We start from the raw sequence: 25,808 nt of genomic DNA, 5'->3' as shown, positions 1-25,808 counted from the left end.
AGTGTCCCAGTCTAGCACAAGACTGCTCTCTGACTTGAGGCCCCAATACCCCGGACTCGTGCTCACCGCCAGTTCCTGCCGTATGTGTTCTGTGGTTGCCTCCAGGGCCCGTGTGCCTTTGGTGGCCTCGTCTTCCACAGCTTTCACAGTCTTGAGCAGTGACGTCACATTGGTCACCATCACCTAGGCGTGTGAGGAGTGGGAAAGGGACCATTTTAAGGAACCAGAGGAAGCACATTGGTCTGCTCTCTCCTGAGGCTGCCCTCGTTCCCACCAACCTTGGCAGAGTTCTTGAGCTGCCACACTGCAGGGTCATCCCCAACTTTGCCAGCGGCAGCCTTTGTCGCACTGATGAGGTCTCCCAGGGCCTTGGCCACGTCTTTCACGGCATTGATCAGTACCACCTGTGGGGAGAGCAGAGGCTCTGGTCTGTGGGAGGGAAAGGGGGAGCAAGTAGTGGATCTGACCAGAATTGGGGGTGTCAGGTGGATACCTGGGTCTCAGGATCCTCGGATCCCAGGCTGGCTGCACCCAGCTTGACCACATCAGCAAGTCGGGTGATGGTGGCCACAGAGGACTGGGCGGCCTGTGCCAGTTTCTCCTGGCTCCCAGCTGCATTCTGCACCAGGACTTTGGTGTCCTCCACCAGCACCTTTGCAGTCTTCAGAATGCCCTCCCTGAGAGAGGGCCCAGCTTGTCAGCTCTCCGCAGGTCCCCTGCCCCTCCAGCCTCTGAGGCCCCACCCCCAGCCTGCCTCCATGAGGCCCCATTCCCTGCTCACCGGTGATCAGCAAAAGTTTCCGCACCCTCGCGATTGAGTGTGCCGGCTGTAGCAAACATGATGGTGGTGTCGAGGTCGGCAATGATGCCAGACACAGCACTGGCTGCCGTGATGCAGGCCTGGGTGCCACGATTCCCGGCTTGGAGTGCAGCCAGCACGTGGGAGACCTGGGGGAAGGAAGTCACATAGTGACTGGGTTAGATGTCATCTGAAGTGGGAAGGTCACTAGGACCCTGGGACAAGGGACAGAGGAGAGGGCTAGGAGAGCTGGAGGAAGACGGGGAAGGCTGCAGGGTTGGGAACCAGTCCCCTCATCTGGGTGAATGAGCTGTCACCTTTTCAGAGACTCTCCGGGCGCATTCTATGAGCTCCTTCTTGGTATAAACATCACTGGGGCTGCACTGCAGGGCGCCTGCCTTGGTGACCAGAGCAGAACAGCCATGTCCCAGCTCCTGTACCCGGTGCTTGATGTGGGCACCTATCTGTGAGCAGAAGAAGAGATGGATTTTACATGAGGCACCCAGACATTTCCACTGTGCTTGGAAGAGTCACTAAGTACCTAAAACACATATCACAGTACACTGACTTTTCCTGTTTCATATCCTTTAGGCAGGAGGTCACCTCCTACACATGGATAATAATAGCACGTGGGCACCAGCTGGTGAGGACTGTGTGAAGCACAGTGAGGAGGAGGGGGAGAGCACTTTATACTGAATCAGAGGCCATGGATTACAATTTGGCCTGTATGCAGTTGTGGTGGGTTTTGGGGGATTAGGTGTGTCTTGCTGAGATCCAATTACTTGCTTTCTTGGAAAGCCAGGAGCTTAGGGAAGGAAGCGCTTTACGAGTCTGCAACAAGGAAGAACTAAGAAGGGGACAGAGACTTGCAGCAGAACAGAGCAGCAGCCACAGACCCAGAGGAGGGTTGGCAGAGGCGACAGCAGTAGCCTGGGAAATCCTAGAGCCCAGGCTGTCTCCTTTAGCTTTGTAACTGAAGGCTGGACCCTGTGCCGACACAGAGCCCTGATCACTCTTCAGTGGAGTGACTGAGGGTGTGTTCCCCACTCCATGGAAGACTGGAGGGAGTTGTGGGTAGGATAGCTCCCGAGGCTGAGATAAGGACAAGGGACGTGCCACTGGGATTCTCTGTGAGAAGCAGGGGGAAGGTCAGAGATGTCTCCATGTTTACCTCTTCATTTTCAGCAGCCACAGCTGCAGGCTTGGCCTGTGAGGCCAGACGGCCGTAGTCAGTGGTCAGCTGGTTAGCTAGAGGGCCCAGCTCCTCAGGGCTGGTATTTGACTTGGTTACCTGGTAATAATGGAAAAGGTAGAGTTATATCCAAACTCAGCTACCCAAGGGCAGTCCTCTTACACTCTCCCAAACTCACCATCTCCTGAACGGTGACAGCGATGGCCTTGGCTGTCCGCACCATAGTTGTCTGGTAATCCACGAAGGAACCTTCTGGTTCACCCATTGGTCCTTCATCTAGCTGAGGGGGTTAGAATAATCAAAGGGGAAAGATCGTTAAGGTCTCTACAACTGTGTTCAGGAGCCCTGGCCTAGGGCAGCCTGTGTCGACAGGCACCCCGAGACTCTAACCTGGTTGATGGCCTGCGTGATGGAGTCCACCATGCCGCCGACGGCCCCAGCAGCACTGGCTGCCTCATTGAGGGTTGTTGTCAGGTCCTCTACAGCCTCTGTCATCATCTGCACAGCCTCCTCCAGGGCTTCCTGGGTGTGAGCTGCTTGCTGAGGGTTAGCGTGAGTGAGTGGAGGGGCTCCTGCTCCTGGTCTTCCAGCCCCTAACTCGTAGAAGCAGCCCCTCCCTCCAAGCCCTCAGTACCTTGGGGTTGCCGCCAGCTTCCTTGGCTGTGTACAGCAACTGCAGGGCAGACTCTGCCAACGTTTTAGTCTGGTCCAGGAGTGCCATCTGCTGTGGGTGGCTCAGGGTCTTGGAGGCAGCGCCCACAGCAGCCAGGGTGAGCGGCTCAAAGTATTGGGCCATCTGAGAAACCTGAGGCACATGGTGAAATGCGGGTCAGTTGGGCAGGTACCCCTCTCACCCGACCCCTGGGAATCCCCACTTGTCCTCCCAGATACCTTGTGTCCCAGCTGGGAGGCTTCAGCCCGGGCAGCACTGGCTAGCGGCTCAATAAGATGGGAGATTTCCTGCACTGCAGTGAGCATCTGAGTGTGCAAGGCCTGGGGAGGAAGCAGACTTTAGCTCTGTGCCTGGAATAGGGCCCCCTACTCTCACAGGACCCTACACTTCTCTCCACACCAAACTAACTAACTGCTCTAGGTAGGTTCCAGCCTCTTGATGTCTCTGTAAAGCCTACTCCCAAATCCTCCGTTTTCAAGTCTGCAGCTCTCTTCCTGGACAACTTTTCCCATAACCCTCTATCCCCTTACCTCTTGAGAGATTCCCTCACGGGGAGCAAGCTGCTGGCTGACTGCAGCGAGGGAAGCCTGGTCTAGGTCCCGTAGACAGCTGTTCAGAGCTGCAATGGCCGCTTCACACTCCAGCTGCCCTGGAGCCTTGTCCCTGCAGACACATCATAGGCTCTAACATTAAGAATATCCCCTTAAAACAAAGCTAGTCTGTCTATCCCCGTATTCCCCAAATCCTGGACAATAGGTGACCTCCAACACTATCCCATCTAATCGCACCTACGCGCCCACCCTTCCACTCTGCCACAGTGTGTGTCCCCCAGTCACACGGGTTCTCCATCCCCTCAATACCTCATGCTCGTAATCAGCTTCTTAATGGAGTCCGAGACAGTACGGGAGTGGCCGGCCAGCACCGACCAGCGCGGGGGGTCTCGAGGATTGACTGCCAGGGCGCGGGCCGTCTGGATGAGTCCCCCAGCACTCTCCAACATTGTCTTGGCAGAGACCACAATGGGTTCCATGGCAGCCCGGCCCTGGGGAAGAGGAGAGGAGGGAGGTCAGTCACACAACCCATGGAGATGCAGCAGCAACTGGACCATCAGTTTCCCCTTCGCGTTGCTTCACCTCAGGGCTGATCTGGGCAGGAATGCTGGCGAACTCAGGGTTGGATGCAAAGGCACTCAGGTTGTCCACAGCCTCCAGCAGAGGGGCTGTTGCTGCTTGGCACTGGGCACGGTTCTCCTCCGTGAAGGCCCCGTCTAGCGCCTGAAGTGGGTGACAGAGAGGCCCTCAGGATGGCCTGTAGGCAAAGGAGGTGAGGCCCAGGTCTCCCTCCTGGGCTTAAAGGTGTGAGATCAGGGGGGTGATGACCAATGTGGGTAGGAAAGAGCTTCAGCTCAGGAACAAGGGACTTGGTAAAAGGCCCTGGGGAATGATGGGGGGCACTCAGGAGAGAGAAGACTGGACAGGTCAGGGAAAGGCTACGAATTCAAACACTGGGAACCTTGATGGTCTTGACAAGATTGGCTGTGCTGTTGGCCACCTCCTTGGCTGACTGTACAAACTGGCGCTTGGCAGTAGGATTGGCGGTACGAGAAGAAGCCAGGCGGCAGCTGTTGCACAGTGCAGAGGTGTGTTTGGCCACAATGGTGGCTGCAGAGAGCACCTGAGGAGACAGACACGTGGAAGAGCAACGGTGAGGGCAGGAGGGGAGTGTACACACCCAGGGAGGAGCCTCTTCGGGTAGGGGGTGGTGAGCAATATCTTTGGAAGTCTAATTAGCAAAGAGGGTCACCTGAAAAGTCAAGATTTGGGAGACAGAGATACCCAAAGAGAACAGGGTGTGAGGGAAGGGGAAATGAAAGCCAGACACACTAACGGAGAAATTCTAATAGGGTCAGTAGGAGAGTAAGCTCAAACATCTACAGAGAAGTTGTGAACTCAGCAGTAATTGAAAGAATGATGAGAAACCGGCGGAAAAGACAATTACCAAAGAGGAGCTGTGTGCAGGGAGAGACGGCACTCCGCCCTCTCGTCCTCCCCACGTCCTGCACCTTCCCCTTCCGCCAAGGGCCAGTCTATCCTGGCTCAGTACCCTTTCCCAGACTTGCCCTTGGCACCTAGTCCCTTGAGTTACCTGGGCCTGGGTACAGCCAGGCTCCCCCAAACTCTGACAGGCCATCTGAATTGCCTGGTTGGCACGGGCAAATTGCGTGGGCTCCACAAGCCCTTGCTGTCCAGCTTGGCTGTTGGGGTCAGAGACCCCGACCAGATATGCAGCCTGGGGAGAGAGAAATTTGGGGGTAAAGAATGAAGAATATTCCTCCGGTAGGAGTCAAACAGTGATAGTAGGGACAAGGGAGAGTAGGGGGAAGTTTAGTGACCAGGGTTCTATGTGAGTGGAAGTATTAACAAACTTAGAAAGCGTTTACAAATTAAACAAGTTATTAAGCAATATTAACATTAAACTATCATAAACAAGTTATTAACAAGTTAAAGGTATTAACAAACTACAGTGACACTACAGAAAGTTCCCCATCCCTACCGCCTGCATGAGAAGCTTCTTTTAAAGACATAGTTTTAAAACTATGGGGGTTGTTAGGCTAAGTAACATTTATAATACCTCCAAGCTCCAGAGATTTGGAAAGAGGAAAGGGAGTGGGGGGTAATGGTTGCCAAAAATATTTTTATAATTGAAAGACCATCATGAGGGTTGATTCGTACTTCAACACATGATAGCTTTGCTTTGTTCCTCTTTATGCTCTTCCAGAAATAAGTCAAGCCATACAGAGCAGGCCACCCAACAGAAAAGGGCAATGGGAGGTAGGGGAGGTTGGGAGCTGGATGGTGGGCGTTCAGGGAAGCAGTCTGAGATGACAGACTCTCAAGCCAGTATTAAGAATTCATATACTGGCCCTGGCCGGCTGGCTCAGTGGATAGAACATCAGCCCAGCATGTGGACATCCCGAGTTTGATTCCCGGTTAGGGCACACGAGAGCGAACATCTGCTTCTCTCCCCCTTTCTCTCCCTCTTCCCCTCTCGCAGCCAGTGGGCGGACTGGTTCGAGTGTCAGCCCTGGGCGCTGAGCACAGCTCAGTTGATTTGAGCATCAGCCCCAGATGGGGGTTGCTGAGTGGATCCCAGTCGGGGCGCATGTGGGGTTCTGTTTCTCTATCTCCCCTCCTCTCATTAAAAAAAAAAAAGAAAAATTTATATTTTAAAATGTAGAAATATTAAGGGCAAAATTAAGTAGTAACTCAGGTAACTGTAAATTTACTCACTGGTATTATTTTAATAAAGTGTAATCATAACCCAGAGTACCAGGGTTCAGGGGTGACAGTGATCAGAAGTGTTGGTGTTCTATGATTACTGACAAATATCTGCACTTCAAGATGGATAGAAGAACCCCTGTTTCCATACAGCTGGCTTTGCAAACATAATGTGTGTGTCAGGCTGCTAGGAGATGAGGAAGGGAAAGCAGACGTCCTCCAGGAACCACGGAAAATGACCTGTGCAGCTGCCTCAGTGAAGCCACAGAGGGCCTTGGAAGCTGTGGCAATGGCCTCTCCAAACTCTGGCAGGTTTCCATTCTTGGCATTTTGGGAGATGCCAGTCATGGCCTCGCCCAGTACCTGAGGAACAGAGGGAACCAGGAGTCAATCCTGTCATCAGTTGGGTAGGGAAGCTCCTGGTTAGTTCCATCTGCCTGCCCTCTGCCTTCCTGGGTTCCAAGCTGCACTCACCTTTGAGTTCTCCATTACACTGTCCAGGCAGCCGAAGTATGACATGTCATTGATGGGCTGGACTGGGTTCTCTAGGAGTTCCCGGACCGTCTGTGTAGGTGGAGAGCAAAGTAAGACACCTCGCTCACCCCAGACCCAGAACACCTTCCTCAACCTCAACCCTGCTAAGTCCCACCTCCAGTTCTCGCAGGGCATTGTCACACTCTTTCTGGCCTGGTGCCTGCTGGGTGCACATGGTGATGAGCTGGTTGATGCTTTCAGTCACCGCCCTGGGAAAAACAGGAAGTTGAGTGAATGGGTGCACAGGTCATCATTCCTTGGTCCTACCTACACGGGGAGTCTCTAGCTATTTCTCTTTCACACGGAACCATTTCTAAGCCAAGGGCAGCTCCTGAAATGCCCCTTCCTCAGTCTCTGCAATGTTCTAGGGCTGGGCTTCCTAGCTTCTACTTACCGGGCAGCTGCAGCCAGCTGACTCTTGAGGTTGGGGGCAGCTGGGTCTGTGGATAAGGCCTTGGCAGCCAAAAGAAGTTTGCTTGAAGACATGGAGATGCCCTTCAAGTTGGATACAACCTGGGCCCGGTCCTCCTGGCTCTGTTGAAGTGAGACGATCAACACATTGTCCAGTTCTTTCTTACCTCTAAAAGGGATCTTCTGTTCCAAATATTCAAGTTCTGCTAGAGGCTGGGAAGGGGAGGGAGCTGGGAGCAGAGCAGGACTCCATGGTCACACAGGTGTCTCCTATCTAACCCTTGAAGCAGACCCTGTGCCTCTTCATACCGGAGCCTGTCCTGCCATCTCCACGCCAGCTTCCAGGAAGGTGCTAAAGTCCTGTCCAAATCGGCCTGAGGCTCGAGCCAGGTCCTGAGGGGTTCCCCGAGAGGCCTGCACCAGTTCCGTGGCTGCCTGATTCAGCCCAGCAGCGGCTTCATTCAACCGGCTCTGAGCTTCTTGAAAGGTCCCAGTGCTGGGGGGAACCTGCAGGGTCAGAGAAAGTTAGGGATGTGAGGGAGAACTTGGTCAAGGAGTGCTGGGAGCCGGGCCCAGCGCCGGGGAGCAATGAAGGGGAATAAATCTGGGAAGTCAGGCTTAAGGAGAGGTCTAGCGATGAAAGGAGAGGCTTGGAGTTCCTCCGCTCCTCGGCTCCTATGTCCCCCGCCCCAGTCCTCCTACCGAGTCACTGAGGAGTCGCTTGCTGGCATCTCCCACTGCTCTCAGGGCGTTATCCACATCTCGCTGGCCAGGCAGGCAGCTGACACAGCGGTTCAGTGCCTGGGTCACTGCTTTAGCCACCTGAGGTAGGAAGGAGAGGGAGTGTTGCCAAAATGAAAACAATTTGGGAGGTTCCCCCTCTCCCCCTCAAGGACACGGAAGAGAACTGCTCTGTTCCCTCTGAAAGTGAAAGGGGAAAGGAGTGCTGTAGCTGAGCAGGCTGAAGTTAGAGTACCAAGTGACAGCAATCAAGCTTCCCCCAACTTGATGTGTAGCTGGGCCCCTGCCTCGTCTGAGACACCTGTACTAGGATGAAGAGAACGGGTGTGATCCAGAGAGATCTCAGGAGCAGATCTAAGAAGCTGTCCCTCCGTTAGTGTGGCTGAGGCTTTTCCCCAGTTGGAGTGGGCCTTCTGATGGGACCTGGGGGACAGGGAGGAAGTGGTCCCTTCCCAATACCTGACCTGGGCAAGCCGCTGCTGGTTCTCAGGGTCCCCTGGATGGCCAGTTGCCTTTTTAGCCTCCTCGATGAGGCTGCTGGCCTTGTCCAGTACATCACTGGCCGTGTCAAGCACAATGGCCTGCACTGCAGGATCTGATGTCAAGGCAGCTATGCCCCTAGCGGCCTGGGCCAGTGACCGCAGCCCACCTGCCACATCCCGTGCTGCAATACCTGGGGAGACGGGAGAGGAAGGAAGCGGGAAAAGGCACCTTCATCGCTAGGCCCTGATCCCAGTGGTTTCCCCTGTCAGACCCTGTCCATCACCCAGCTCCTAGTCCCCCATCCACCTCACCCCATATGGCCCGTTCCTGGCCCGGCCCACATACCTGCATAGTTCTCATTGCCCTGGGCAACCTCCCCCAGCAGCTGGGCGATGGCAGAGCTCACTGCTTTGGTGCTGTTACCCAGGTCCTGGGCACATTTCTCCATCTAGGGATAAAGGGGGAGTCTCAGGGGACTCAGGTACAGGAGGAACTGGGAAGAGGGAACCTAAACTACTTGGGGACAGCTGGCAGTTTAAATGAGGTTTTCGGCAGCTCTGGGACATAGGTGGGAAGAAAGACTTCAGGGTGTGAATAAAAATGAGGTCTTAAGAATACTTACTGTCTCCCCAGGTAAGGGTTTGAGCTTGCCGTCTCGAGCTGCTGCCTTCACCTCCTGCAGGTCTCTCTCTAGATTCTGTACTACACTCAGTGCAGAATCCATCTCCAAAGGCCCACACGCTTCCTGCGCCTACAAGGATATGGTGGTTTGGGGTGTAGAGGTACTGCTGTGTCCCAGCACTCCACCCTCCTCTTCCACAAAGACCGCCAGCTCCCGTACCTTTTGGGCAGCAGTGCGGAGCTCAGCCAAGGCGGTGCCGAGGTTTTTAGCACACTGACTCAGCTGCATGGCTGAAGCCTGGTCCTGAATTGTGGGCACTGAGGCCTTCGCAGCTGCCACCATCTTCCCTCCTGGCTGTTGGGGAGTAGGTGGGCAGATGAGGGTGCTATCTTTCCTCTGGGCTTAGTACAACAACTAATGACAGTCAGGACATGGTGAGCACGGGGGGTCAGTACTGGGACAGAGACTACTGGCCAAGATTTAAATTCTGGGAGCTCTAGGAGACTTAGGAGGGTGGAAAGGGCCTGGTCAGGGAAGTGGGGAGAGGGTGTCTTGCCTGAAGGAAGCTCTGGCTGGCAGCAATGAGGGCCAGCTGGGCACTGGGACTGTCAGGCTGAGCTTGGCTCCCTCGGACGCCCTGCACCAGCAGTGGAATCTGCTCTGCCACAGCCTGTAGGTGAAGATATCACGAGAGTCAGCCCCTAACAGGCTGGGGGAAGTCCCCCTGCTCCCACACCTCTTCTCACCCCACACACTTCCTGGGGCCTCACCTTGCAGCTCTGCACCAGCAGGGGCTGGGGGCCAGCGGAGGCCTTGGGGGTGGAGGCTGCATGCTGGGCCGCAGCGATGGTCTGCGTAGCTGAGGCTGCAGCCTGTTTGGCCGCGTGCTGTGAGGACAGAGTGGTCAGAACAGCGCCAGGCGTTCCCATGCCCAGCCCTGGCCTAGCCTGCCCCTGCCCTCCTCAGAACAGCGCCAGGCGTTCCCATGCCCAGCCCTGGCCTAGCCTGCCCCTGCCCTCCTCCAGGGAGGTACTAAGTGACTCTCCGCACATCACTCCCAGTTTCATCCTCCCACAGCATCCACACTTTCTTGCTCCTGGTTCATTTCCCAGCCTCACCTCCAGGCGCTGCACCAGCTTTTTCTTGATGGCATTTTGTGCAGCTGCATTAGTCGCCATGCGTAGCCCCTCTGCTGCCTCCCGTAGCCGCTGCTGCTGCTCCTCACTGTCAGGGTGGGCGGCTGCTCCCTGAGGGGTGGAGAGACAGTCACCGCCCAGCACCCCTGTGGACCTTCACTAAGCTCTGCTCTGACCCCTCCAGACTCAGCCTTTCTCTCCTGAGGTCATTTCTAATATCCCCACTGAAAGGTAATCCCTACTGAGACAAGCCGCCTTGCGAAGGCAAATGGGAAACCTTGGGCAGAGCCTGGATTCCCTTTGGGATACTGAAATCCCTTTAGGTGAAACTGTTACTTTTTCTCTTGGGGAAGGGGCCATGTTTCTTCCCCCAAACCCCCCAAAATACCACTAGTAAATGGGGGTGAGCAGGACTCTCTGAGACTAGGAGGCTGCAGTTTAGAGCAGACTTCTGGAGTACCAACGCAGGGGGACCTGATTACTCCTGCCAACTGAAACGCCCTTGAACCCAGGAGACCTGGGAGTCTTCTGGCTTCTTCCCGTCAGTCCTCTGCAACCTGTGTCCCAATGTCCCACTGCCTGGTCTCTGCAGTGCTAGCTAGCAGGCCCTGGGACTGAAGGCCTATGTGCACTTGCAGGAGACCAGGAAGCAGAAGGATCCCAGGCAGGTGGTGGCAGCAAAGTAGGGAAAAGGAGGAACAGCAGATCTTGGACTCAGAGAAAGAAAAAGAGTACGGCTGCCACTCAGCAAGGTCTCTGGGAACCCTACCAGCTGGAAGCCTGGGCCACTGGAAACTTAGGGACACATTTACTTCCTAAGTGCTCCTGTATTTGTTCTCTTGTATTTTCTGCTTCACCTGGGTCTCCCCCATCAGATGAGGGTGACCACCTGGACTGGTCTACTTCCCTTCAGGGCCCAGTCTGGGAGTCTGCACAGAAGTCTCTGTACCTTGGCAGCCTCCACCATCTTGGCTGTGGCATCAGCTAGGATCTTGGCAGCACTTAACAGCTTGCGGGAGTTCTCCAGATCACTCTCCCCTTCGGCATCCGCCTTGATGGCATTGACCAGGTCAGAGGTGGCTTGGGCTAGGATGCGGGCCTGTCGTACCATCTCACCTGAGGGGACAGGGCACAATCAGGTGAGGAAGCCAGGGACACTGAGGGGGTCCCAGGGGTGCAGGAAAATGGCGCAGACAAGGTAGAGATGAGGCTTTTCCTAACAGTCAAGAGACTGAGGCAAAATTCTCCAGTGATTTCCTTGGAGTTATAATTTTCTGGGTTTCGGATTTGGGGGAGAAATATTTCCTGGTCGGCTTTGATGGGAGAGAAAAACAGTTATCAACGGGTATTTCCAGCAAATAGTCTTGCGAAGATAAGATACTTTTAGTAAAGGCTCTTAGGGGCGATGAGGTAGAACAGTGGGAAAGGCTATCTTTTAATAGTGCCATTTTCCATCTGTTTTTGTATACACTTTGACACACTCTGTTTTGGAGGGATATATTCTTTAAATGTGTTATGGAAGGCAGAGCAAGGGTTATACTCCTGCGCTACAGATGGGAATCCAGTCTACTGTGCCGAGTCCGCAGGGGTGGTGGCAGGTCTGCAAGGGAATAGCCAATGGGCTCGGCGAACCTCACTAGGGGTCTCTGTCTTCTCAGGGGTGGGGTCCCTTACCAGCATCACCCATGGAGCTGAAAATGTTCTCGGTGACAGTAAGAATGGTGTCAGTGGCCTGGTCGTAACGGCCAGCAGGCCCGGCCCCGCTGGCGTGGGATCTCACGTGCTGCAGCAGCTCATTCAGGGCCTGCGTGACAGCTGTGGCCGCTGCTCCGACCCCCCGCAACAGCTGCCCGTCCTCTGTCGCTGCCTGGGAGGCGGACACACAGCCCTCCACAGCTTTGGCTACTAGGCGTCCGGCCTCCACCAGCTGCTCTTGGCAGACAGGTGAGCTGATTGTAGGTGCCACCACCTGTGGGTAAACAGAACGTCAGAAACACAGGCTGGGAAAAGGAGTCATGAGGTGGGGTGTTTGTGGTGTTCACAATAGTCATTCAGTTGGGTAATAAGACTGAGGGAGCCGAAGAGATAAAATGAGAGGCTCTTGCGTGGATGACAGCACTACCCCTTGGCACAGACTAGCAACCTTTGGGACTCACCTTGGTACAGGCCACCAGCTGGGAAGTGGACAGGGCACACTGTGTGGCCGCAGCAATAACCTGGGTCTGAAGCCCCGAGTCTTCTGTCCGCTGGGCCACGCTCTTGGCCTTGAGGACCAGGGCAGCTGCAGCACTTGCCACGGCCTTGGCTAGCTGCATTAGCACCTCCTGTGAGAAGGGAGCAGTTAGCATGGCCTGAGATCGGGCTTGGGATCCCTGGACCCTTCTGAGAGGCGTAAGCTGGTTCATTATTCCCAATGACTCCAATCACAGGACAGTGTATGCAGAAGCAGCTAGAACCTACCCCAAACCCCTGCCTTGAGCACCCAGTAGGACAGAGCCCCAACCAAGGTACAAACCCACACCAAAAGAAACAGAGCCTACACCAAAGGGAGAAACGTGCGAGGCGGATACACTCGGTCGGCGACGGGAGGAAGGGCAGCGCGGTACAGGGGGTGGAGAGAGGAGGTACTTTTGGGGGTTCCTCCCATCCCCAGCTTCTTTTCTCCATTTCTTCTTAATCTTGGTTGGGAGCAGTCACCCCGGAGTCTTGGGAACCAGTCCCTGCACTATCCTCTCTGATCCCATTCCCGAGCCCTGCCTCCCCGTCTCCCATCATGTCCTGCTCCCCATGAGGTGGGGGGCAGGGGGGAAGGTGCAGAAGCGAGTGTATGCGGCTCAGAGGACAAAGCTGGGAAGGCCCAGGCCAGAGGCCGTTACCGTGGGGGGATCGGGGGGAGATCGAACCCCAGACCCTCTGGGTGCACATATCTGCATGGGAAATTCAGGATGACAAGTCAACTGAGGAAACTGGCATGGGGTGGGCAAGGGGGCTGGAGGAAAAGTATCCTCAGGGTGGTAAGGTCTAAAGGACTGGAGAGGGTTTCAGATGTCCTCGAATTGGGGCCAGGGCTACATATGGGAAAGACAGGGAAAAGATGACAGGTGGCTAAAAATGTCATCAATTAGGGCCAAGGGTGAATTATGAATTAGTAGGTTAAGTTTAGATTTGGAGGTTCTGAATTCTCATTCCCTAAAACAGGACTGGAGGTTCCCAGTATCATTCCTGGAAACAGGTTCAAGTTGGCTCTGAGGGGTCAATTCAGAGTAGCAGGACTAGGAGCTGGACTCAGGATCAGAGGTCACCTCCTAGATGCTGGGGTTCTGGGGTTGGGTAAGTCACCAACCTGGAAGTGTGGGTCAGTATCACTTTCCCCAATTTGCTGCAACAGCTCCCCACTGGCCTGGCCCACGTTCCCAGCTGCTTGCAGCAGGTTCTGACGGGGCTGTGGAGAGTGAACACCAGTCAGAAGCTGCCCAATCCCCGCCCACACGCCCACGGGTCCTACGTGCCCACAGGACCCACACTTCCGTTCTGTGGCTTGAACTGCCCCCCTCCCTTGGGCGTGAACCCTCTGTTCTCCCTAGCGCCATCCCCGCCGCCCCTGACCTCAGCACTGGCAGGCTGGGCACTGCGCAGCAGTTCTGACACTGCGCCCGCGAGGCCCTTCGCTGCCTGCAGCAGGGGACGGCCACTGCCGCCTTCATCCTCCAGCAGGGCAGCGAGCAGCTTCACGCCACGGGACATCTCCGTCAGGTTGGAGGAGATGGTGGTGACGGCACAGCCCACTGCGGTGTAATCTGTCTCTGCAGGGTCCCCTGAGGGGAGGAAGAGGATCACGGGTGAGGACGGGCAGACTAGATGATGCGCTGGGAAGGGGCAGTCTTAGGCAGTTAGTCACACATGTCCCAAGAGAGACGTACACACACAGTCCCTTCCATGAGTCAAGGTGCAGTCACACTCATGCTTGCACACACTCGTCCTCCCATCCCACCACAGACAATAAGCTTGGCGTCCAGCCTACCCGCTGTCAGGTTCACCACGGAGGCAGTACCGGCTGTGATGGCATCTACCTGGGAGTGGATCTCATGCTTTGATTCATCCATCTTGTTCTTCCGCCAAGCCTTAGAGGCCTGAGACGAAGAGCGACAACCTCAGGATCTGTTCTGCTTTGGTTAGCCCCAACCCTGTTCCTAGGAGTCCCCGCTTCAGTACCGTGGACCTCTCCTCCATCCCATACTCACAGCATCCTGGCCTAGAGGGGGCAGAGTGTCAAAGTCATCCAGAGTGGCCTGAGCAGCCTGCACGGCCTGCATGCTGGAGTTGATGGTTCCAGTGAGGGCCTGCTGGGCTGACGTCTACACGGAGAGGAGTTCAGAGGGCACATTTAGAGGAAAGAGAAAGTAGGATATGAGAACCTGAGGCTAGGGAGGGGAGTACAAATAGAGATGGGGGAAAAGATTGCCCAACTTTTGGCTAGACCCAGCTGAGTGAGGGAGGCCGAGTACTGTGGAGGCAATGTGGGCACTCTTACCAAAGGGGGCATGTGTCCTCGGTGCATCTGGCCACTAGTAATCTGCTGCTGGGCAGGTGGCATGCTGCCCACCTGGAAATTCTCAGGACCAGAGGCTCCAGAGCGCATGATGGCAGGCAGGGCCACAGAGCCATGCTCCACTTTCCCTACCCGGTTATACTGCTGCTGAAGGACTGTCGACCTAGAGGGAGGGCACAGTGAGGAGCTCCCAGGGGTCTTCTTCCTCTCACCTCCTTCCCTCCCAGCTCTACCGCCTTCACAGGTCCTGTGGTCTGGGGGCCAGGGAGTGTCAGGGCTCATTACAGTCTTCGACTAGTTACGGAACCATTGTAAGGATTCCACAGCCCCAGGCTTGCTTTCCATGCCCCTGAGGGCTGGGGTCAGCCCCACTCCCTTCGTACTTTTTGGGGGACACAGAGTCCTCTAGCATAGTAGACTCCTCATCTCCTTCCATCCCAAAGTGGTCTTTGCTTTTTTTCTGTGGAAAGGAAAAAGGAACCAGAATTAAAGAGGAGGAAGCGAGGAAAAGGCAGCCACTTTCCTCAACCAGCAGTTTTCAGAACCCAGGTCCCCATTCCTAAAGGACCGGCTTGGAGAGGTCAGGGAAGACAGCGAAGGCTGCTGCCGCGGGCAGCGCTCACCTTCTTCAGGATGATGTCGATGTAGCCGGCAATGAGCTGTGCGATCTGCTCCCCCTCAGTTGTCTGGACGGAGTAGTAGCCATCCTGGTAGTCCCCGAAATCCTAGGGTGACAAGGTGGGGGCTCACTGGGAAAGCTTGAATCTATCCCAGTGGAAAAGGAAGGGATGGGAGCCACAAGGTTGAGCTGATGAGGGTTCTTCCCATGCCAACAACCCTCTAGGATAAGCCTGCCTCATCCTATTTCTCTATTTCCGTCAACCTATTTCTCTACTTTCCTCCCTGGAGGGAAATATTTTATTTCTGAGGAGTGGTCTTTATGCTACACATACCATTTGGGAAATCTCCTTTCTCTCAGGATAATAAAATTAGAAGGACAGTAACATTTACCCTTAGAGGACCACACTGAAGGTTAGAGCCAGCACTGAAAATGAAAAACTAGCGTTCACTCATTTCTCTCCCTGGGGCACTTCATCAAGTTGGTATCAGTTTCAATTCATAAAACCAAAATATAAAGCCAGGAGGAAAATTAAAGTGCATAGTTGCTGCTAAAAGAGGGAAGGAATGTTGTTTTATCAACTTTTTCTTCTCTCTCCCCAAGTTTCCTATGATCTCAACTTAATGTCTACAATTTTGTTCTGTTGATTTTAAACAATAATTTAAGCATCACTCAACTATGCAGGAATTTCTCCTCTACTCTAACCTCCATGTTCCTGCAATATTTCCAAAATTCTCCTTTCTTTCTGGAGTCACATTCAATGCGCCTGCCCCAAGGGAGGGGGAGGGCCCTCTGCAGCTGCCCGGTCTCTGACAATCCCGAGGTCCTCTTCCCTCTGAGCCCGGGGCTCACCAGGGTGAAGCTCTTGGGAGAGGCAGCCCAGCGTTTGATGTTGGTGAGGTTCCATTCCTGGATCACCTCTTTGGTCTTCTCATCCACTCGCATCACACACTCCTTAGTGATGCCCAGAAGCCTGGGCACCAGCTTGTTCTTTCCTTTCATCTTTTCCTGTGAGACAAAGGTTGTTGCTGGTGTTAGAGATCAGAGATCAAATGAGAAGTGAATGGTCAGATCGGATCAAGACCACAAGGGGGTGCTGAGTACTAAACTGGGGTGTCTATGGATGGGCCCAGGACAAGGCTCTTTTAGGGAAAAGGGGAAGGGAGAAAACACAGGGTAGGGCAGGACGTGGTGGTGGTGAACTGACAATGAGCAAAGTTTTCCCAAGGCAGAGAACGGGGACTCTTAGGGAATGCTGGGAAATATGACTGAGGGCAGGATCAGACTTTCAGATAGGAAAGGGTAAGAGTGAAAATAAGGAGGGCAGTGAGAAGGGCTCGTAACTCACCTTAACCAGGAAGAAGGAGACGCCATATGTCTTAAGAGAACGGGCTAGCTTCACGTAGCGTACCTTGGCCTCAATCTCACTCATCTGTCCACAATTCTTGTGTGCCTTAGAGCAAGAAATGAAAAAGAGTTAGCAAAATACGACAAGGACAATGTCACAGACAAGGAGTTACGTTGGGATGTTAGCTGTAACGAGAGTAGTATGGGGACACAGGAAAGGTTAGGGGGCAGGGTGTGAGAATAAGAGGGTGAAGGGCTGGGCACTGATAAAGCACCTGCAGAAGCAAAGGTTCAAGGGATGTAGGTAAGGAACTTGCAGACATTCTGGAGATGTGAATGGATAGTTAAGTAATAGGTCAAATAGAAGGCCTTTTGGGCTGAATATTCAAAGAGTAGAGATAACACCTTATATGTTTAAAAAGATAGACTTTTCACAGTAATTTCAGGTATACTATCCCATTTGATTCTCCTATCAACCCCACACAGGGCAGGTACTGTTATCCCGTGTTAGAGACAAAAAGAAAACAAGAACGTTGAACTGAGTTCCATGGCAATGCAGTGATGGAGCTGAGACCAGAAGCCCAGGTCTTCTGCTTTCTTGGCACAGGTGAGGTGGGAAAAGAGCTTGGTGGGCGGAAGCAGGTGGGAGCAGATAGGGTGGGCACAGGGGTCCATTCAGTCAGGAAGATCAAGCAGCAAAGCTCTCAGGTCATCCCACTCTCCCGTCCCCATTCACCTGGAAGATCTTACGCTCTCCCTTCTGCTTCACATACTCCTTGGGCAGGAAGTCCTTCAGGCTACACCAGAAAAGGGAGGGTCAGCATGTAGTGGACAGCATCAGGGACATAGGGCGATGGACTGTGGACCCAGGGGTATGAGGAAATGTCTAGGACAGTGTTATCTTTGGGGAGAAGAAAGACTCTGAGGAAACAGAGTCCGAACTGTCCTTGAAATCAAGGTGACTTAGCATTAGGTCTTGAATGCAGCCTGTGTCTCTCCCTACAGGGAAAAGGACTGAGAGAATGTGAGTAGGAGGCTCGGTCCCTGAGGGAAAGAGGGTCAAAAGCATTATTTCAGGGAAACCGGAGCAGAAGGAGCTCACTAGAAGGACGACCATGCCTGTAGGAAGCTGGGAAAGCTATGCCAAACTCTACATTCTGAGAAATACCAGGGGATAAAGACTTGAGACTTTTTATATCTAGTGTTCCCTATGAGTAAAAATGTACCCTATTTCCCTCTGGCTACTGCAGTAAAATTCTTCAGATATCTCAAAAAAGTTCTATGCTTGCTTTAGACCGAGGTAGCAGGGGCAGAGAGCTGGACTATAGTCATATTCCACACAGGGCCAGTAGGAGACAAATGGCTGATGGAAGCTAAAAAGGTACCGTGTGGGTCAAACCCTGGTGCCGCAGAAGAAATGCAGTGAGAAGTCCTGGGAGACAGGACTCGGGGGTCACAAAGGCAAAGAGTCCTGGGCCCTGACGGGGTGTAGGATGTGTCACTCACTCAAGGAAGCCAGCCTTGTGCTTCTGCTCATTGTGGGGCCCAAACTGGATCTGGCATTGGAAGCCAGCGAACTCACAGGCCTTGTCAAAGGAGACAGGGTGGGAGCCATTCAGGATATCATCTCGTGCCTGGAGAGCACAGGGAAAGGAGGCAAACGTTGTATGTTGGCAAAGGGATGCCCCTTACTGTCCCCTCTCCCTGCCTCCACTTCGCAGGGCAGTTCCTCTCCTCACCTGCACATAAAGGAGGTTCAGCTGTACAGGGTCCCGGGAATCCACATTCTGGTCCGAGTAGAAGAACTTCCTCCTCAGCAGAAGCGTCTCATTCTCCTCCACGCCCTGTTCCCTCAGGGTGCGACCATGGTCCAGCCAGTTCACTGAGACACAGAGTAACTCAGTGACAAGGCCCCGTGGCCCCTGTGCTGTCTAGTCTCTGCTTTCTGTTTGTTCATTCCTTCATTTCCTACCTTCTCTCACTAATACGTTAAGTTCTGTGAGTATAGGCTTTTGTTTTATTGCTGATGCATCCCCAGTGTCTAAAACAGTGCCTTACAAAAGCAGGTGTTCAATAAACAACGAACAAATGGCTGCTCCTGCTGCCCTGCCCATGCCCAGTGCCCTCTTTATTCTATTTCTGCTTACGCTCATCATCAGTGTGCAATTTCTGCTTTAGTTTCTCCATCTTCTTTTCATCTCGCAGCAGTGTCTTGTCCTTTCGTAAGGTGCCCGTCACCTCCTCCTTTTTCTCTTCCATCAGCTCTCGAACCAGAGAATATTCATCGTGGTTGGTGATGCCTAGGGGAGGGGAAGGGGTCAGGAGCAGTGTCTTTTGCCAGAGCCGGAGCCTCCCAGCCCGAGCCCTCAGCCCCACTGAGACCCCTTACCAATGCGGGCACAGATGGTCATAAGCATGTCGGTGACGGTCTTCGAGTCATCCACCATGATAGTCTTCACAGTTCCATCTAGCATACGGATCTTTAGGGGTCTCTGTTTCTTCCTGTACTCCATGGTATCCTGTTGGAGCAGGAATAGGAGGTAGGAAGCCACTTTAAACTCGAGGTATTACTTCTTTTTAACACAGCCAGAGAAGAGGAAAGGAGATTACTAAAAGGACTACAATGGCTCACTCAGAAGCAGGCAGGGTATTATGACTGCCCGTAATAGACAAAGAGCATGGGAGGGGTCAGAGAAAACAGATGTGGATATTGAAAATAGGAGGTAGAACCAGGAAGAGGATGTTGGGTGATCCTTGAAGTGATACTCACCCCATTTCGGAGCATGTAGTAATCCAAAGCTTTCCCAGCCTCCAGCCATATACCCTTTTTGGGGTCATCATCTGACAGAAACAGCCCAAAGTCACTGGCTAAAAGAGAGGACAGGTCACCTCAGATGAGGACCCCAATATGGCTGAATGGCTGCCCTTATTATTTCCCCAGTGATTCTGGACTAAAAGGGAGGGCGGGAATCATAGAGAATAGAAGTGAGGGATGGGTAGCCTTGGGAGACAATCAAGTCATTTCCCAAGGCCAAGAGCCTGGGAATAGAAGGGACCACGTACTCCTGCCCCAGCCACATGGGTAATCAGACTCACGGGGGCCAGCCGGGGCCTCTGGGATACGTTCACGAATGATGCGACAAGCGTCGTACACCATGGTGGACGGCTCGAACTGCATCGTCTTCACCACATTCCCAATGCTGATCTTCAGCGAAAGTGCAACCATGGTGGCAGCTTCTCCTCTCCAGCCTGGCTACACCTGGCCTGTGGCATCAGGGCATTAGAACACCCTCATTGGAGGAGAGAAGGTCCCCCAGATGTCCCAGGGAGCAGTGTTTTGGAAAGGGGCTCACTAAAGCAGACAGTAATGAGGCTTTTTTTTTTATTTAATAATTTTAGAGAAAGATTAGTTACATCAAAAGGACCAGTCCTAACCATATAAGACATCTGAAGGAGAGGCTAGTGTGCAAGGTGCAAGAGCAGGTCTGAAAGTCAGTGTTACTTGAGGACAAACCCTGTCCTCACTGCTGAAATCTGTGCCTCCCTTTTTTCTTCCAAGTGTCTCTCTTGCCTCTTGTCCCTGTTCCTTTCCCAGCCCTGATTCTGCCTTGTTTTCATCTTCTCCTGGTTCAGTCTTTTTCTCTCCATCTCCCACTAAATCCTGCTTTTTCCCATCTGGGATTTTCAGAGCTCTGCCCTGACTCATCATGTGACCTTCCCTCTCATAGCTTCAGCTTCCGTCTCTTCAAAATGAAGACGTTATATTAGATAATTCCTGAAGGCGTTTAAAGCCTGCACACACTGACTCTAGCTAGTCTGGCAGGGAGACTAAACACTGGCTATTCAAGCCATCCGGCCCACTCCTGTTCCAGCTTTCCTCTAACCTGAGATGCTGGGGGCCTCCCCAAGGAGCTTGGCCCTATATTTGGCTTCCCTGGCAGTCAAGCTAGAATTATGACCCTCTAATCCAAAGGGATTTCAGAAATTATCTAGTCAACTATTCAATTCTGCCAAAGGGAAATGAGACCCTGTGGATGATGGGGGGGAGGGGGGTTTCAAGGCAGGTGAGAGAAAGTCCAGTCCTTCTAACTCAGTCCCTGCTCCTTCTAAGTCACCAAATCCTCACAATTCTTCTTATGCTCGCTTCTCTTCAGTAAGTCCTTCTCAGACTCTGCCCTCCATCTCTGCTGTCTCCCCCTGACAGTATTTTCAGTGCCTCTCAAGATATGAGTCCCAACCTGCCTTCCCCCGCCCTCCTGGCACCACCTCTTAGTGGGCTGGAGGAGCCAGTGGAGGCGGCAGGTGGTGCACAGTGCACAAGAGGACAAGTCTGCCTGGCAGCTGATGATGTGACCCAGCTCTGTAAGGGGATTGGTGCTTCTTAACTAAGACAGTGAGCACATGTAGACTGCTCATTCCCCTCTAGGCAAACTGCTAACCCTAAGGGTGAAAGCAGGACTAGGGTGAAGGTTGGAAGCAGAGGCAGAAGTGTTGGGATATAGAAGGCAGTTGAGAATCAGGGAAGTTGGGAAGAGGTAGGTTTTTGGGGGGTGAAGAGATGAAAAAGGATGGGATGAGGGGGTTTGAAAATCTAGGTAGAAACAGGAGACAGGAGGCAGATGTGGTTAAGGGTCTGATGGACCATTTTTCACCTCAACAGTCCAGGGTCTCAAATGAGAAGAAACTACAGCTTGTTTCTATCTTAACTCCCAAATAAGAGAGGGTCCTCCCAGTTTCCTCAGTTCCAGCTCTCTGTCCACCTCCCCATTCCTCGAGTCCTTCTCCCAGTAGTTGGACAGACCTGACGTTGGGGTCTCTGGAGGGCTGGAGTGAAGCTGGAGTCAGAGTTTCTGAGGGCAGGACTGAAAGGACCCTCCACCCTAAGCTGAAACTGCCCATCTCCCCCCATTTCCTCCGGACATATAGGCACCCCCTTCTTCCTTAAGTACGGAAACCTCTGGTGAGACCCCGATAAGGGAGTTGAGTCATGCCTACTCTTACTCTCAGGCTGGTCCTAAGGGGACATCCACATAACTACAAGAGGGTGAGAGGAAAGGGAATTGAGGAGGAATTGGGGGTGATGAGGGCACAGAACAAGGTCCCTGAAAATATACAGAGAAGCTACCCTGCTCCTTCTCTGGCCTGAAAACTTTGTTACCCTTTCCATGTTTTATGGAACAACAACAACAACAACCCCCCCCCCCCCTCCACTATGTCCCCCTCCCAGGGAACTCCTCCTCCCTCAAGACATTCCTGAGATACATTCCAGAGGAGTTGGGCAATTGGAGGGGGGTGGGGGAATGGAGGACAGGAGGTCAAATCCCAGCAAGGAATGGAATGTAAGTGTACTGGGGATAAGGAATTTGGGGCACATGGAGAATATACTCAGAACATATACCCGCAAAGGGAACTGCAGAAGGACAGGGAGTTGTAGAGAGGGACAAAGGGAGAAAGCTGAAGACAGAGTCAGAATGGAAGAGAGTTGGGGGAGCAACACTCAGTCTGTTACCAAATTTGGCCTCTGAGTCCGCAACCGCGAGGAGGGGGGGCTGGTGAGGGTTGTGGGTGAGACTGACATATCCGGCCTCAAGTTGCTGGAGGCTCATTTAGGGCTGGACTGGGCAGCTGAAGGGCTGGACCTGAAGGCCCCCAACACAGCATCACACCCTTATCCATGCATATTCATTCTCCCCAGATGCACCCCAGACTATGCACAGAATTCTTTTCCATACAGCTTACAATGTCTCTACATACACCTTATCTCAAACAAGCAGCCCTTACACAGATCCCATCACAACCACCTTATCTTCCCATAAAGACCTCACCCCATGCACATGGCTCCCCCACAAAAACACCTCTATCAGCAAGCACTAAGTTGCCCCACATTTCTTCTTATGTAGACACTGTCCCTCCATTCATCCAACAAGCATTCTGAAGACCTGTTATGGGGAAGACTCTGGGCCAAACTCTCAGTGGCTGAGAACCAAGAGGAAGTCCTACTTACTACCTAGCCTTTGCCCTCAAGGGGCCCTCAGTGAGCTAAGTGGATAAGTTAAATACAGAATTATCCAACAGGGCAGGATGTGGTAAGAGCCAAGAGGTATGTGTTCACAGGAGGATTCTCTTAGGTTTAGGGAAAGGGGACCATGAGAAGTGTCTTTTGAAGTTAGGATTAAAAAAATAAAGATAATATAAAAATAAGAAGTGATCTATCTTTTTATTAACTATACATCCATTGCTTTGTATACATAGTTTCATTTAATCCTTACAACAACCCTGCAAGGTAGGTATCATTATTTCCATTTTTACAGATTATAAAACTGAGCTTCAAAGAAGTTAAACACTTGTTCAAGATACTTGTCCAAAGTCACACACCTAAGTTGTAAAGCCAGGATCCGAACCCAGGTGTCTCTGACTCCAAAGCCCAAGCTCTCCACTACACCAGCCGGAGATGAGTCAGGGGTAGCATTCCAGGCAGAGAGAACAGTATAAGCAAAGGTGGAGAAGCAGGAAATCACGGAGGAGCATTCAGGGAAGTGAGCAGACAGGCTGGCTGAAGCACAGGGTACCTGCAAGGGAGCAGTGACGGGGAAGTCAGGGTTAAGATGAAAAGGCAAGAGAGGCCTAGAGAGAGAAGTATAAGGGATTTCACCTACTGGAGGGTTACAGGAGGCCAAGGGAGGCTGCAAGCAGAGAAGGAACATAACCAGAACTGGATTTTGGGGAAATAACTCTGGCAGTTTCCTTGGAGATTGGTTAGAAAGACACTGCATTAGCACAAGTGAGAGGTAATGGAGCCAGAGATAGAACAGTGGAGAGAAGGATGTCATTAATTAGAAATTCTAAGAGGTAGAACTGACAGGACCTGATGACAGTCTGTCCTGTCAACTGTCAGGGATCAGGACCCAAAGTCAGACTGGGGGTTCCATAGCTTCTTGTCATTTGTGGCCACTCAATGACTGGGGCAGCTTGGGTTTAGGTAAGAAAATGGGAAGGGGGAAAGAGGATCAGGCTGAGCTGGGAATATGAAGATGAGGCTGTGGTCAGGGGATGTGGTTAGCACCAGGCAGAGACAGAAGGGATAAGGTTAGTGTGCTGTGCCAGATGGTACTAGACTTAACAGTGTGATCACTTTGAAAGGTATATAAATGCATAAACACTACGATGCACATCTGAAATATACTGTTGTATGCCAACTATAATTTAAAATGATAAAATACATGTACGTAACCCCTTTAAAAAAAGGGACAGGTTAGAGACTGTATTGGGCTGGAAATGGGGAAGACAAGGTATAGAGAAAGGATGGGGAAGATGATAGGAGGAAAAATACATATATGATCAGTCACCTGATCAGGCTGGGAGGAGGGGAAGAATAATTATGCGGACAGTGGCTTAGTCAGGGAATGATGAAGTGAAGTAAAAGGCTAGGTCAGGCTACAGGAGGTTGAGAAGAGATCAGGCTGTGGTCAGTGGCTAAATTAGGCTGGGAAGCGGGGGGAGAGTGAAGGGACACTGGTAGTGTCTAAGTAGAACTGGAGATGCGAGTGGTTGGGTCAGACTCAGCAGGGGATAGTGCTATGGTCAGTGGCAGGGTCAGGCTGGGAGTGAAATGGGGGTGTGGTCAGTGGCCTGGCTGGGCGTGGGATCTGCAAGACCCAGTTTCCTCTTTGGGTCTCATTTCCTCTTTTCTGTTTGGGGAGTGGGGGAAGGGGATCTACAATTGGACCAAGAAATTAAGGAGGCTAAGAATCAGGGGATGGCACACAGTAGGGACCAGGATTACTTGCCAGTTGTACTGGGGGTGAGGTATTTGGTAGCTGACTAAGAGATATGCAGGTGAACGAGTGGGTGACAATGGTGGGAGAGTGTTACAAAATAATGGGAAAGCTCAGATTTGGGTGAGGGTAAATTAAGGGAGGGTGTGTAGATTAAGGGGAGCAAAGAGAGGCAAAACTGAGGCTAGGAACGGATGGTAAAATGAATGTGGGAGAGGGCAAGGGAAGTCTTCCGTAAGGGGACGTGCAGGAAGGGTGTGAAATGCAGGGCCAGGGATGAGAGTTGGAGAGGAAGGGTTAATATTCAGGGAATGAAGAAAACAGGAGACAGTGGGGCTGAACTTTCAGAGGATTCAGTCATTCCTTTCTCCCATGGCAACAGCGTTTCCTTGGCCTACTTCCCCCTTAGTCACCAGTCCCCCCTTCCCTAAGCAGTCCCCCACTTATGACTAGGGCTGTACACCTCCTAGATCTCTGTCCCTTTCCCACCTCCTATCTTGTAAACAACATAGTCCAGAAACCCCTACCCTTCAACTATGGTGGCCATTGGAAGAGCCTTGGGCTTTGAGAGTAGAATAAAGAAGCTGGAATCCCAGATGCTTGCAATTCTAGCTGAGGTCCAGAACCATGGCCTGAAATCAGTCTGTCATTTATTCTGGGTCAAAGAAGCCCCTGAGACTACATAGGAATGAGATCTGCAAAACAAGGGCATTTACCTACATCAATCTCTTAAAATTTACCTGCCTGAGGTCAACTAACCTGATTGCAACCACAACCTCTAGAACTGCCCCTAATTCCTAACATTAACCTTGACCTTAACTTGTTTCCGGTTTCCCAATACTGGCTTTAACATTCATCCCTCTTCTAACAACCCTTTACTGTTTAGTCCAAATAATGACTATGCCATGGTTCTCTAATCCCAGAAACTGAATTTCTAATCTAATTCCTGTTGTTGACCTTGAACTCTGACTTATGTTGGCCACCCTAAAAAACAAAATAATGACCTTAATTTAAACTTTACCTATATAAAACGGACCTGGCTCACACTAATCACTCTAAAATTTTAACCCCGGCTCTATAACTCCTAAAGCTAATCTTGATTTCTAAACTCAACTCCCCTTAATTCCAAATTCACCCAAAGCTTTCCTACCTACATACCCGCTATCAGCTAACGTCAAAGCCCACCCCCGTTCTGCACCTCACTGCCACCCCACTCTTCATCCTCCTCCAAACTTATCCGAGACAGAGGACTGATCCTGGAAGGGCCTGGCCCCCGCAAAAGGGTCTACTTTAACCCAGAGCCTCATACCCCGAGGCTCATAGCCGAGATAAACTGGACGCTGACCTCTCCAACAAGACCCGAAACAGGAGGCGCAGGAGAGTTAGGGGCCCCGCCCGCCCAACTCCCGGGCCTAGCCTCGCGGCCCCACCCTAAGACTCCCGCTCCGCCCGGTCCGACCTACCTGCGCTGCCTGGCTTGTGCCCCGCCCGCCGGCCCGCTAGCCGGCTCGTTCTCCCGGTGGCTCTTGGGATCCGGCCTCGCCCTCCCTTCGCCACTCTCGGCCACTTCCGTCCCCGGAACGTCCCCCACCCGAGGGCGGCACCCTGGGCCCGCGCTCTATGGTTGCGGGCACTGCAGGAAGCTGCTC

At 52.6% G+C, this 25,808-nt stretch overlaps 1 protein-coding gene across 2 annotated transcripts in view; it reads right to left on the bottom strand.

Annotated features, from left to right (window-relative positions):
* The window catches only part of TLN1 (talin 1), a 31,280-nt gene extending 5,519 nt beyond the window's left edge, over nucleotides 1–25,761 (bottom strand). Inside the window, exons 1-49 of one of the 2 annotated variants that reach the window (XM_066367692.1) lie at nucleotides 25,623–25,761; nucleotides 19,481–19,648; nucleotides 19,155–19,252; nucleotides 18,774–18,903; nucleotides 18,532–18,684; nucleotides 18,124–18,266; nucleotides 17,891–18,018; nucleotides 17,121–17,181; nucleotides 16,386–16,490; nucleotides 15,890–16,045; nucleotides 15,042–15,143; nucleotides 14,802–14,878; nucleotides 14,401–14,581; nucleotides 14,111–14,224; nucleotides 13,891–13,999; nucleotides 13,476–13,684; nucleotides 13,213–13,311; nucleotides 12,746–12,796; nucleotides 12,026–12,193; nucleotides 11,544–11,838; nucleotides 10,819–10,985; nucleotides 9,852–9,980; nucleotides 9,504–9,620; nucleotides 9,290–9,403; nucleotides 8,953–9,087; nucleotides 8,734–8,862; nucleotides 8,457–8,559; nucleotides 8,093–8,301; nucleotides 7,590–7,709; nucleotides 7,197–7,394; nucleotides 6,871–7,010; nucleotides 6,592–6,685; nucleotides 6,417–6,506; nucleotides 6,183–6,305; nucleotides 4,810–4,953; nucleotides 4,177–4,338; nucleotides 3,798–3,938; nucleotides 3,525–3,706; nucleotides 3,195–3,327; nucleotides 2,883–2,984; nucleotides 2,626–2,796; nucleotides 2,382–2,531; nucleotides 2,170–2,271; nucleotides 1,971–2,090; nucleotides 1,117–1,263; nucleotides 782–948; nucleotides 494–677; nucleotides 279–404; nucleotides 67–183 (exon numbers count right to left, since the gene is read on the bottom strand). In XM_066367692.1, the coding sequence (XP_066223789.1) occupies nucleotides 67–183; nucleotides 279–404; nucleotides 494–677; nucleotides 782–948; nucleotides 1,117–1,263; nucleotides 1,971–2,090; nucleotides 2,170–2,271; nucleotides 2,382–2,531; nucleotides 2,626–2,796; nucleotides 2,883–2,984; nucleotides 3,195–3,327; nucleotides 3,525–3,706; nucleotides 3,798–3,938; nucleotides 4,177–4,338; nucleotides 4,810–4,953; nucleotides 6,183–6,305; nucleotides 6,417–6,506; nucleotides 6,592–6,685; nucleotides 6,871–7,010; nucleotides 7,197–7,394; nucleotides 7,590–7,709; nucleotides 8,093–8,301; nucleotides 8,457–8,559; nucleotides 8,734–8,862; nucleotides 8,953–9,087; nucleotides 9,290–9,403; nucleotides 9,504–9,620; nucleotides 9,852–9,980; nucleotides 10,819–10,985; nucleotides 11,544–11,838; nucleotides 12,026–12,193; nucleotides 12,746–12,796; nucleotides 13,213–13,311; nucleotides 13,476–13,684; nucleotides 13,891–13,999; nucleotides 14,111–14,224; nucleotides 14,401–14,581; nucleotides 14,802–14,878; nucleotides 15,042–15,143; nucleotides 15,890–16,045; nucleotides 16,386–16,490; nucleotides 17,121–17,181; nucleotides 17,891–18,018; nucleotides 18,124–18,266; nucleotides 18,532–18,684; nucleotides 18,774–18,903; nucleotides 19,155–19,252; nucleotides 19,481–19,610 (6,525 nt within the window). In that variant the 5' untranslated portion in view covers nucleotides 19,611–19,648; nucleotides 25,623–25,761. The remainder of the gene's footprint in view (nucleotides 1–66; nucleotides 184–278; nucleotides 405–493; nucleotides 678–781; nucleotides 949–1,116; nucleotides 1,264–1,970; nucleotides 2,091–2,169; nucleotides 2,272–2,381; nucleotides 2,532–2,625; nucleotides 2,797–2,882; nucleotides 2,985–3,194; nucleotides 3,328–3,524; nucleotides 3,707–3,797; nucleotides 3,939–4,176; nucleotides 4,339–4,809; nucleotides 4,954–6,182; nucleotides 6,306–6,416; nucleotides 6,507–6,591; nucleotides 6,686–6,870; nucleotides 7,011–7,196; nucleotides 7,395–7,589; nucleotides 7,710–8,092; nucleotides 8,302–8,456; nucleotides 8,560–8,733; nucleotides 8,863–8,952; nucleotides 9,088–9,289; nucleotides 9,404–9,503; nucleotides 9,621–9,851; nucleotides 9,981–10,818; nucleotides 10,986–11,543; nucleotides 11,839–12,025; nucleotides 12,194–12,745; nucleotides 12,797–13,212; nucleotides 13,312–13,475; nucleotides 13,685–13,890; nucleotides 14,000–14,110; nucleotides 14,225–14,400; nucleotides 14,582–14,801; nucleotides 14,879–15,041; nucleotides 15,144–15,889; nucleotides 16,046–16,385; nucleotides 16,491–17,120; nucleotides 17,182–17,890; nucleotides 18,019–18,123; nucleotides 18,267–18,531; nucleotides 18,685–18,773; nucleotides 18,904–19,154; nucleotides 19,253–19,480; nucleotides 19,649–25,622) is intronic. The other variant, XM_066367693.1, reaches the window with a different exon arrangement.
* Nucleotides 25,762–25,808: the final 47 nt, after the last annotated feature.

This window comes from Saccopteryx leptura, chromosome 2 (assembly GCF_036850995.1).
Source record: "Saccopteryx leptura isolate mSacLep1 chromosome 2, mSacLep1_pri_phased_curated, whole genome shotgun sequence".
Lineage (NCBI taxonomy): Eukaryota > Metazoa > Chordata > Mammalia > Chiroptera > Emballonuridae > Saccopteryx > Saccopteryx leptura.
The sequence above is the reverse complement of the archived record's forward strand: the minus strand, read 5'-3'. Positions and strand labels throughout refer to the sequence as shown.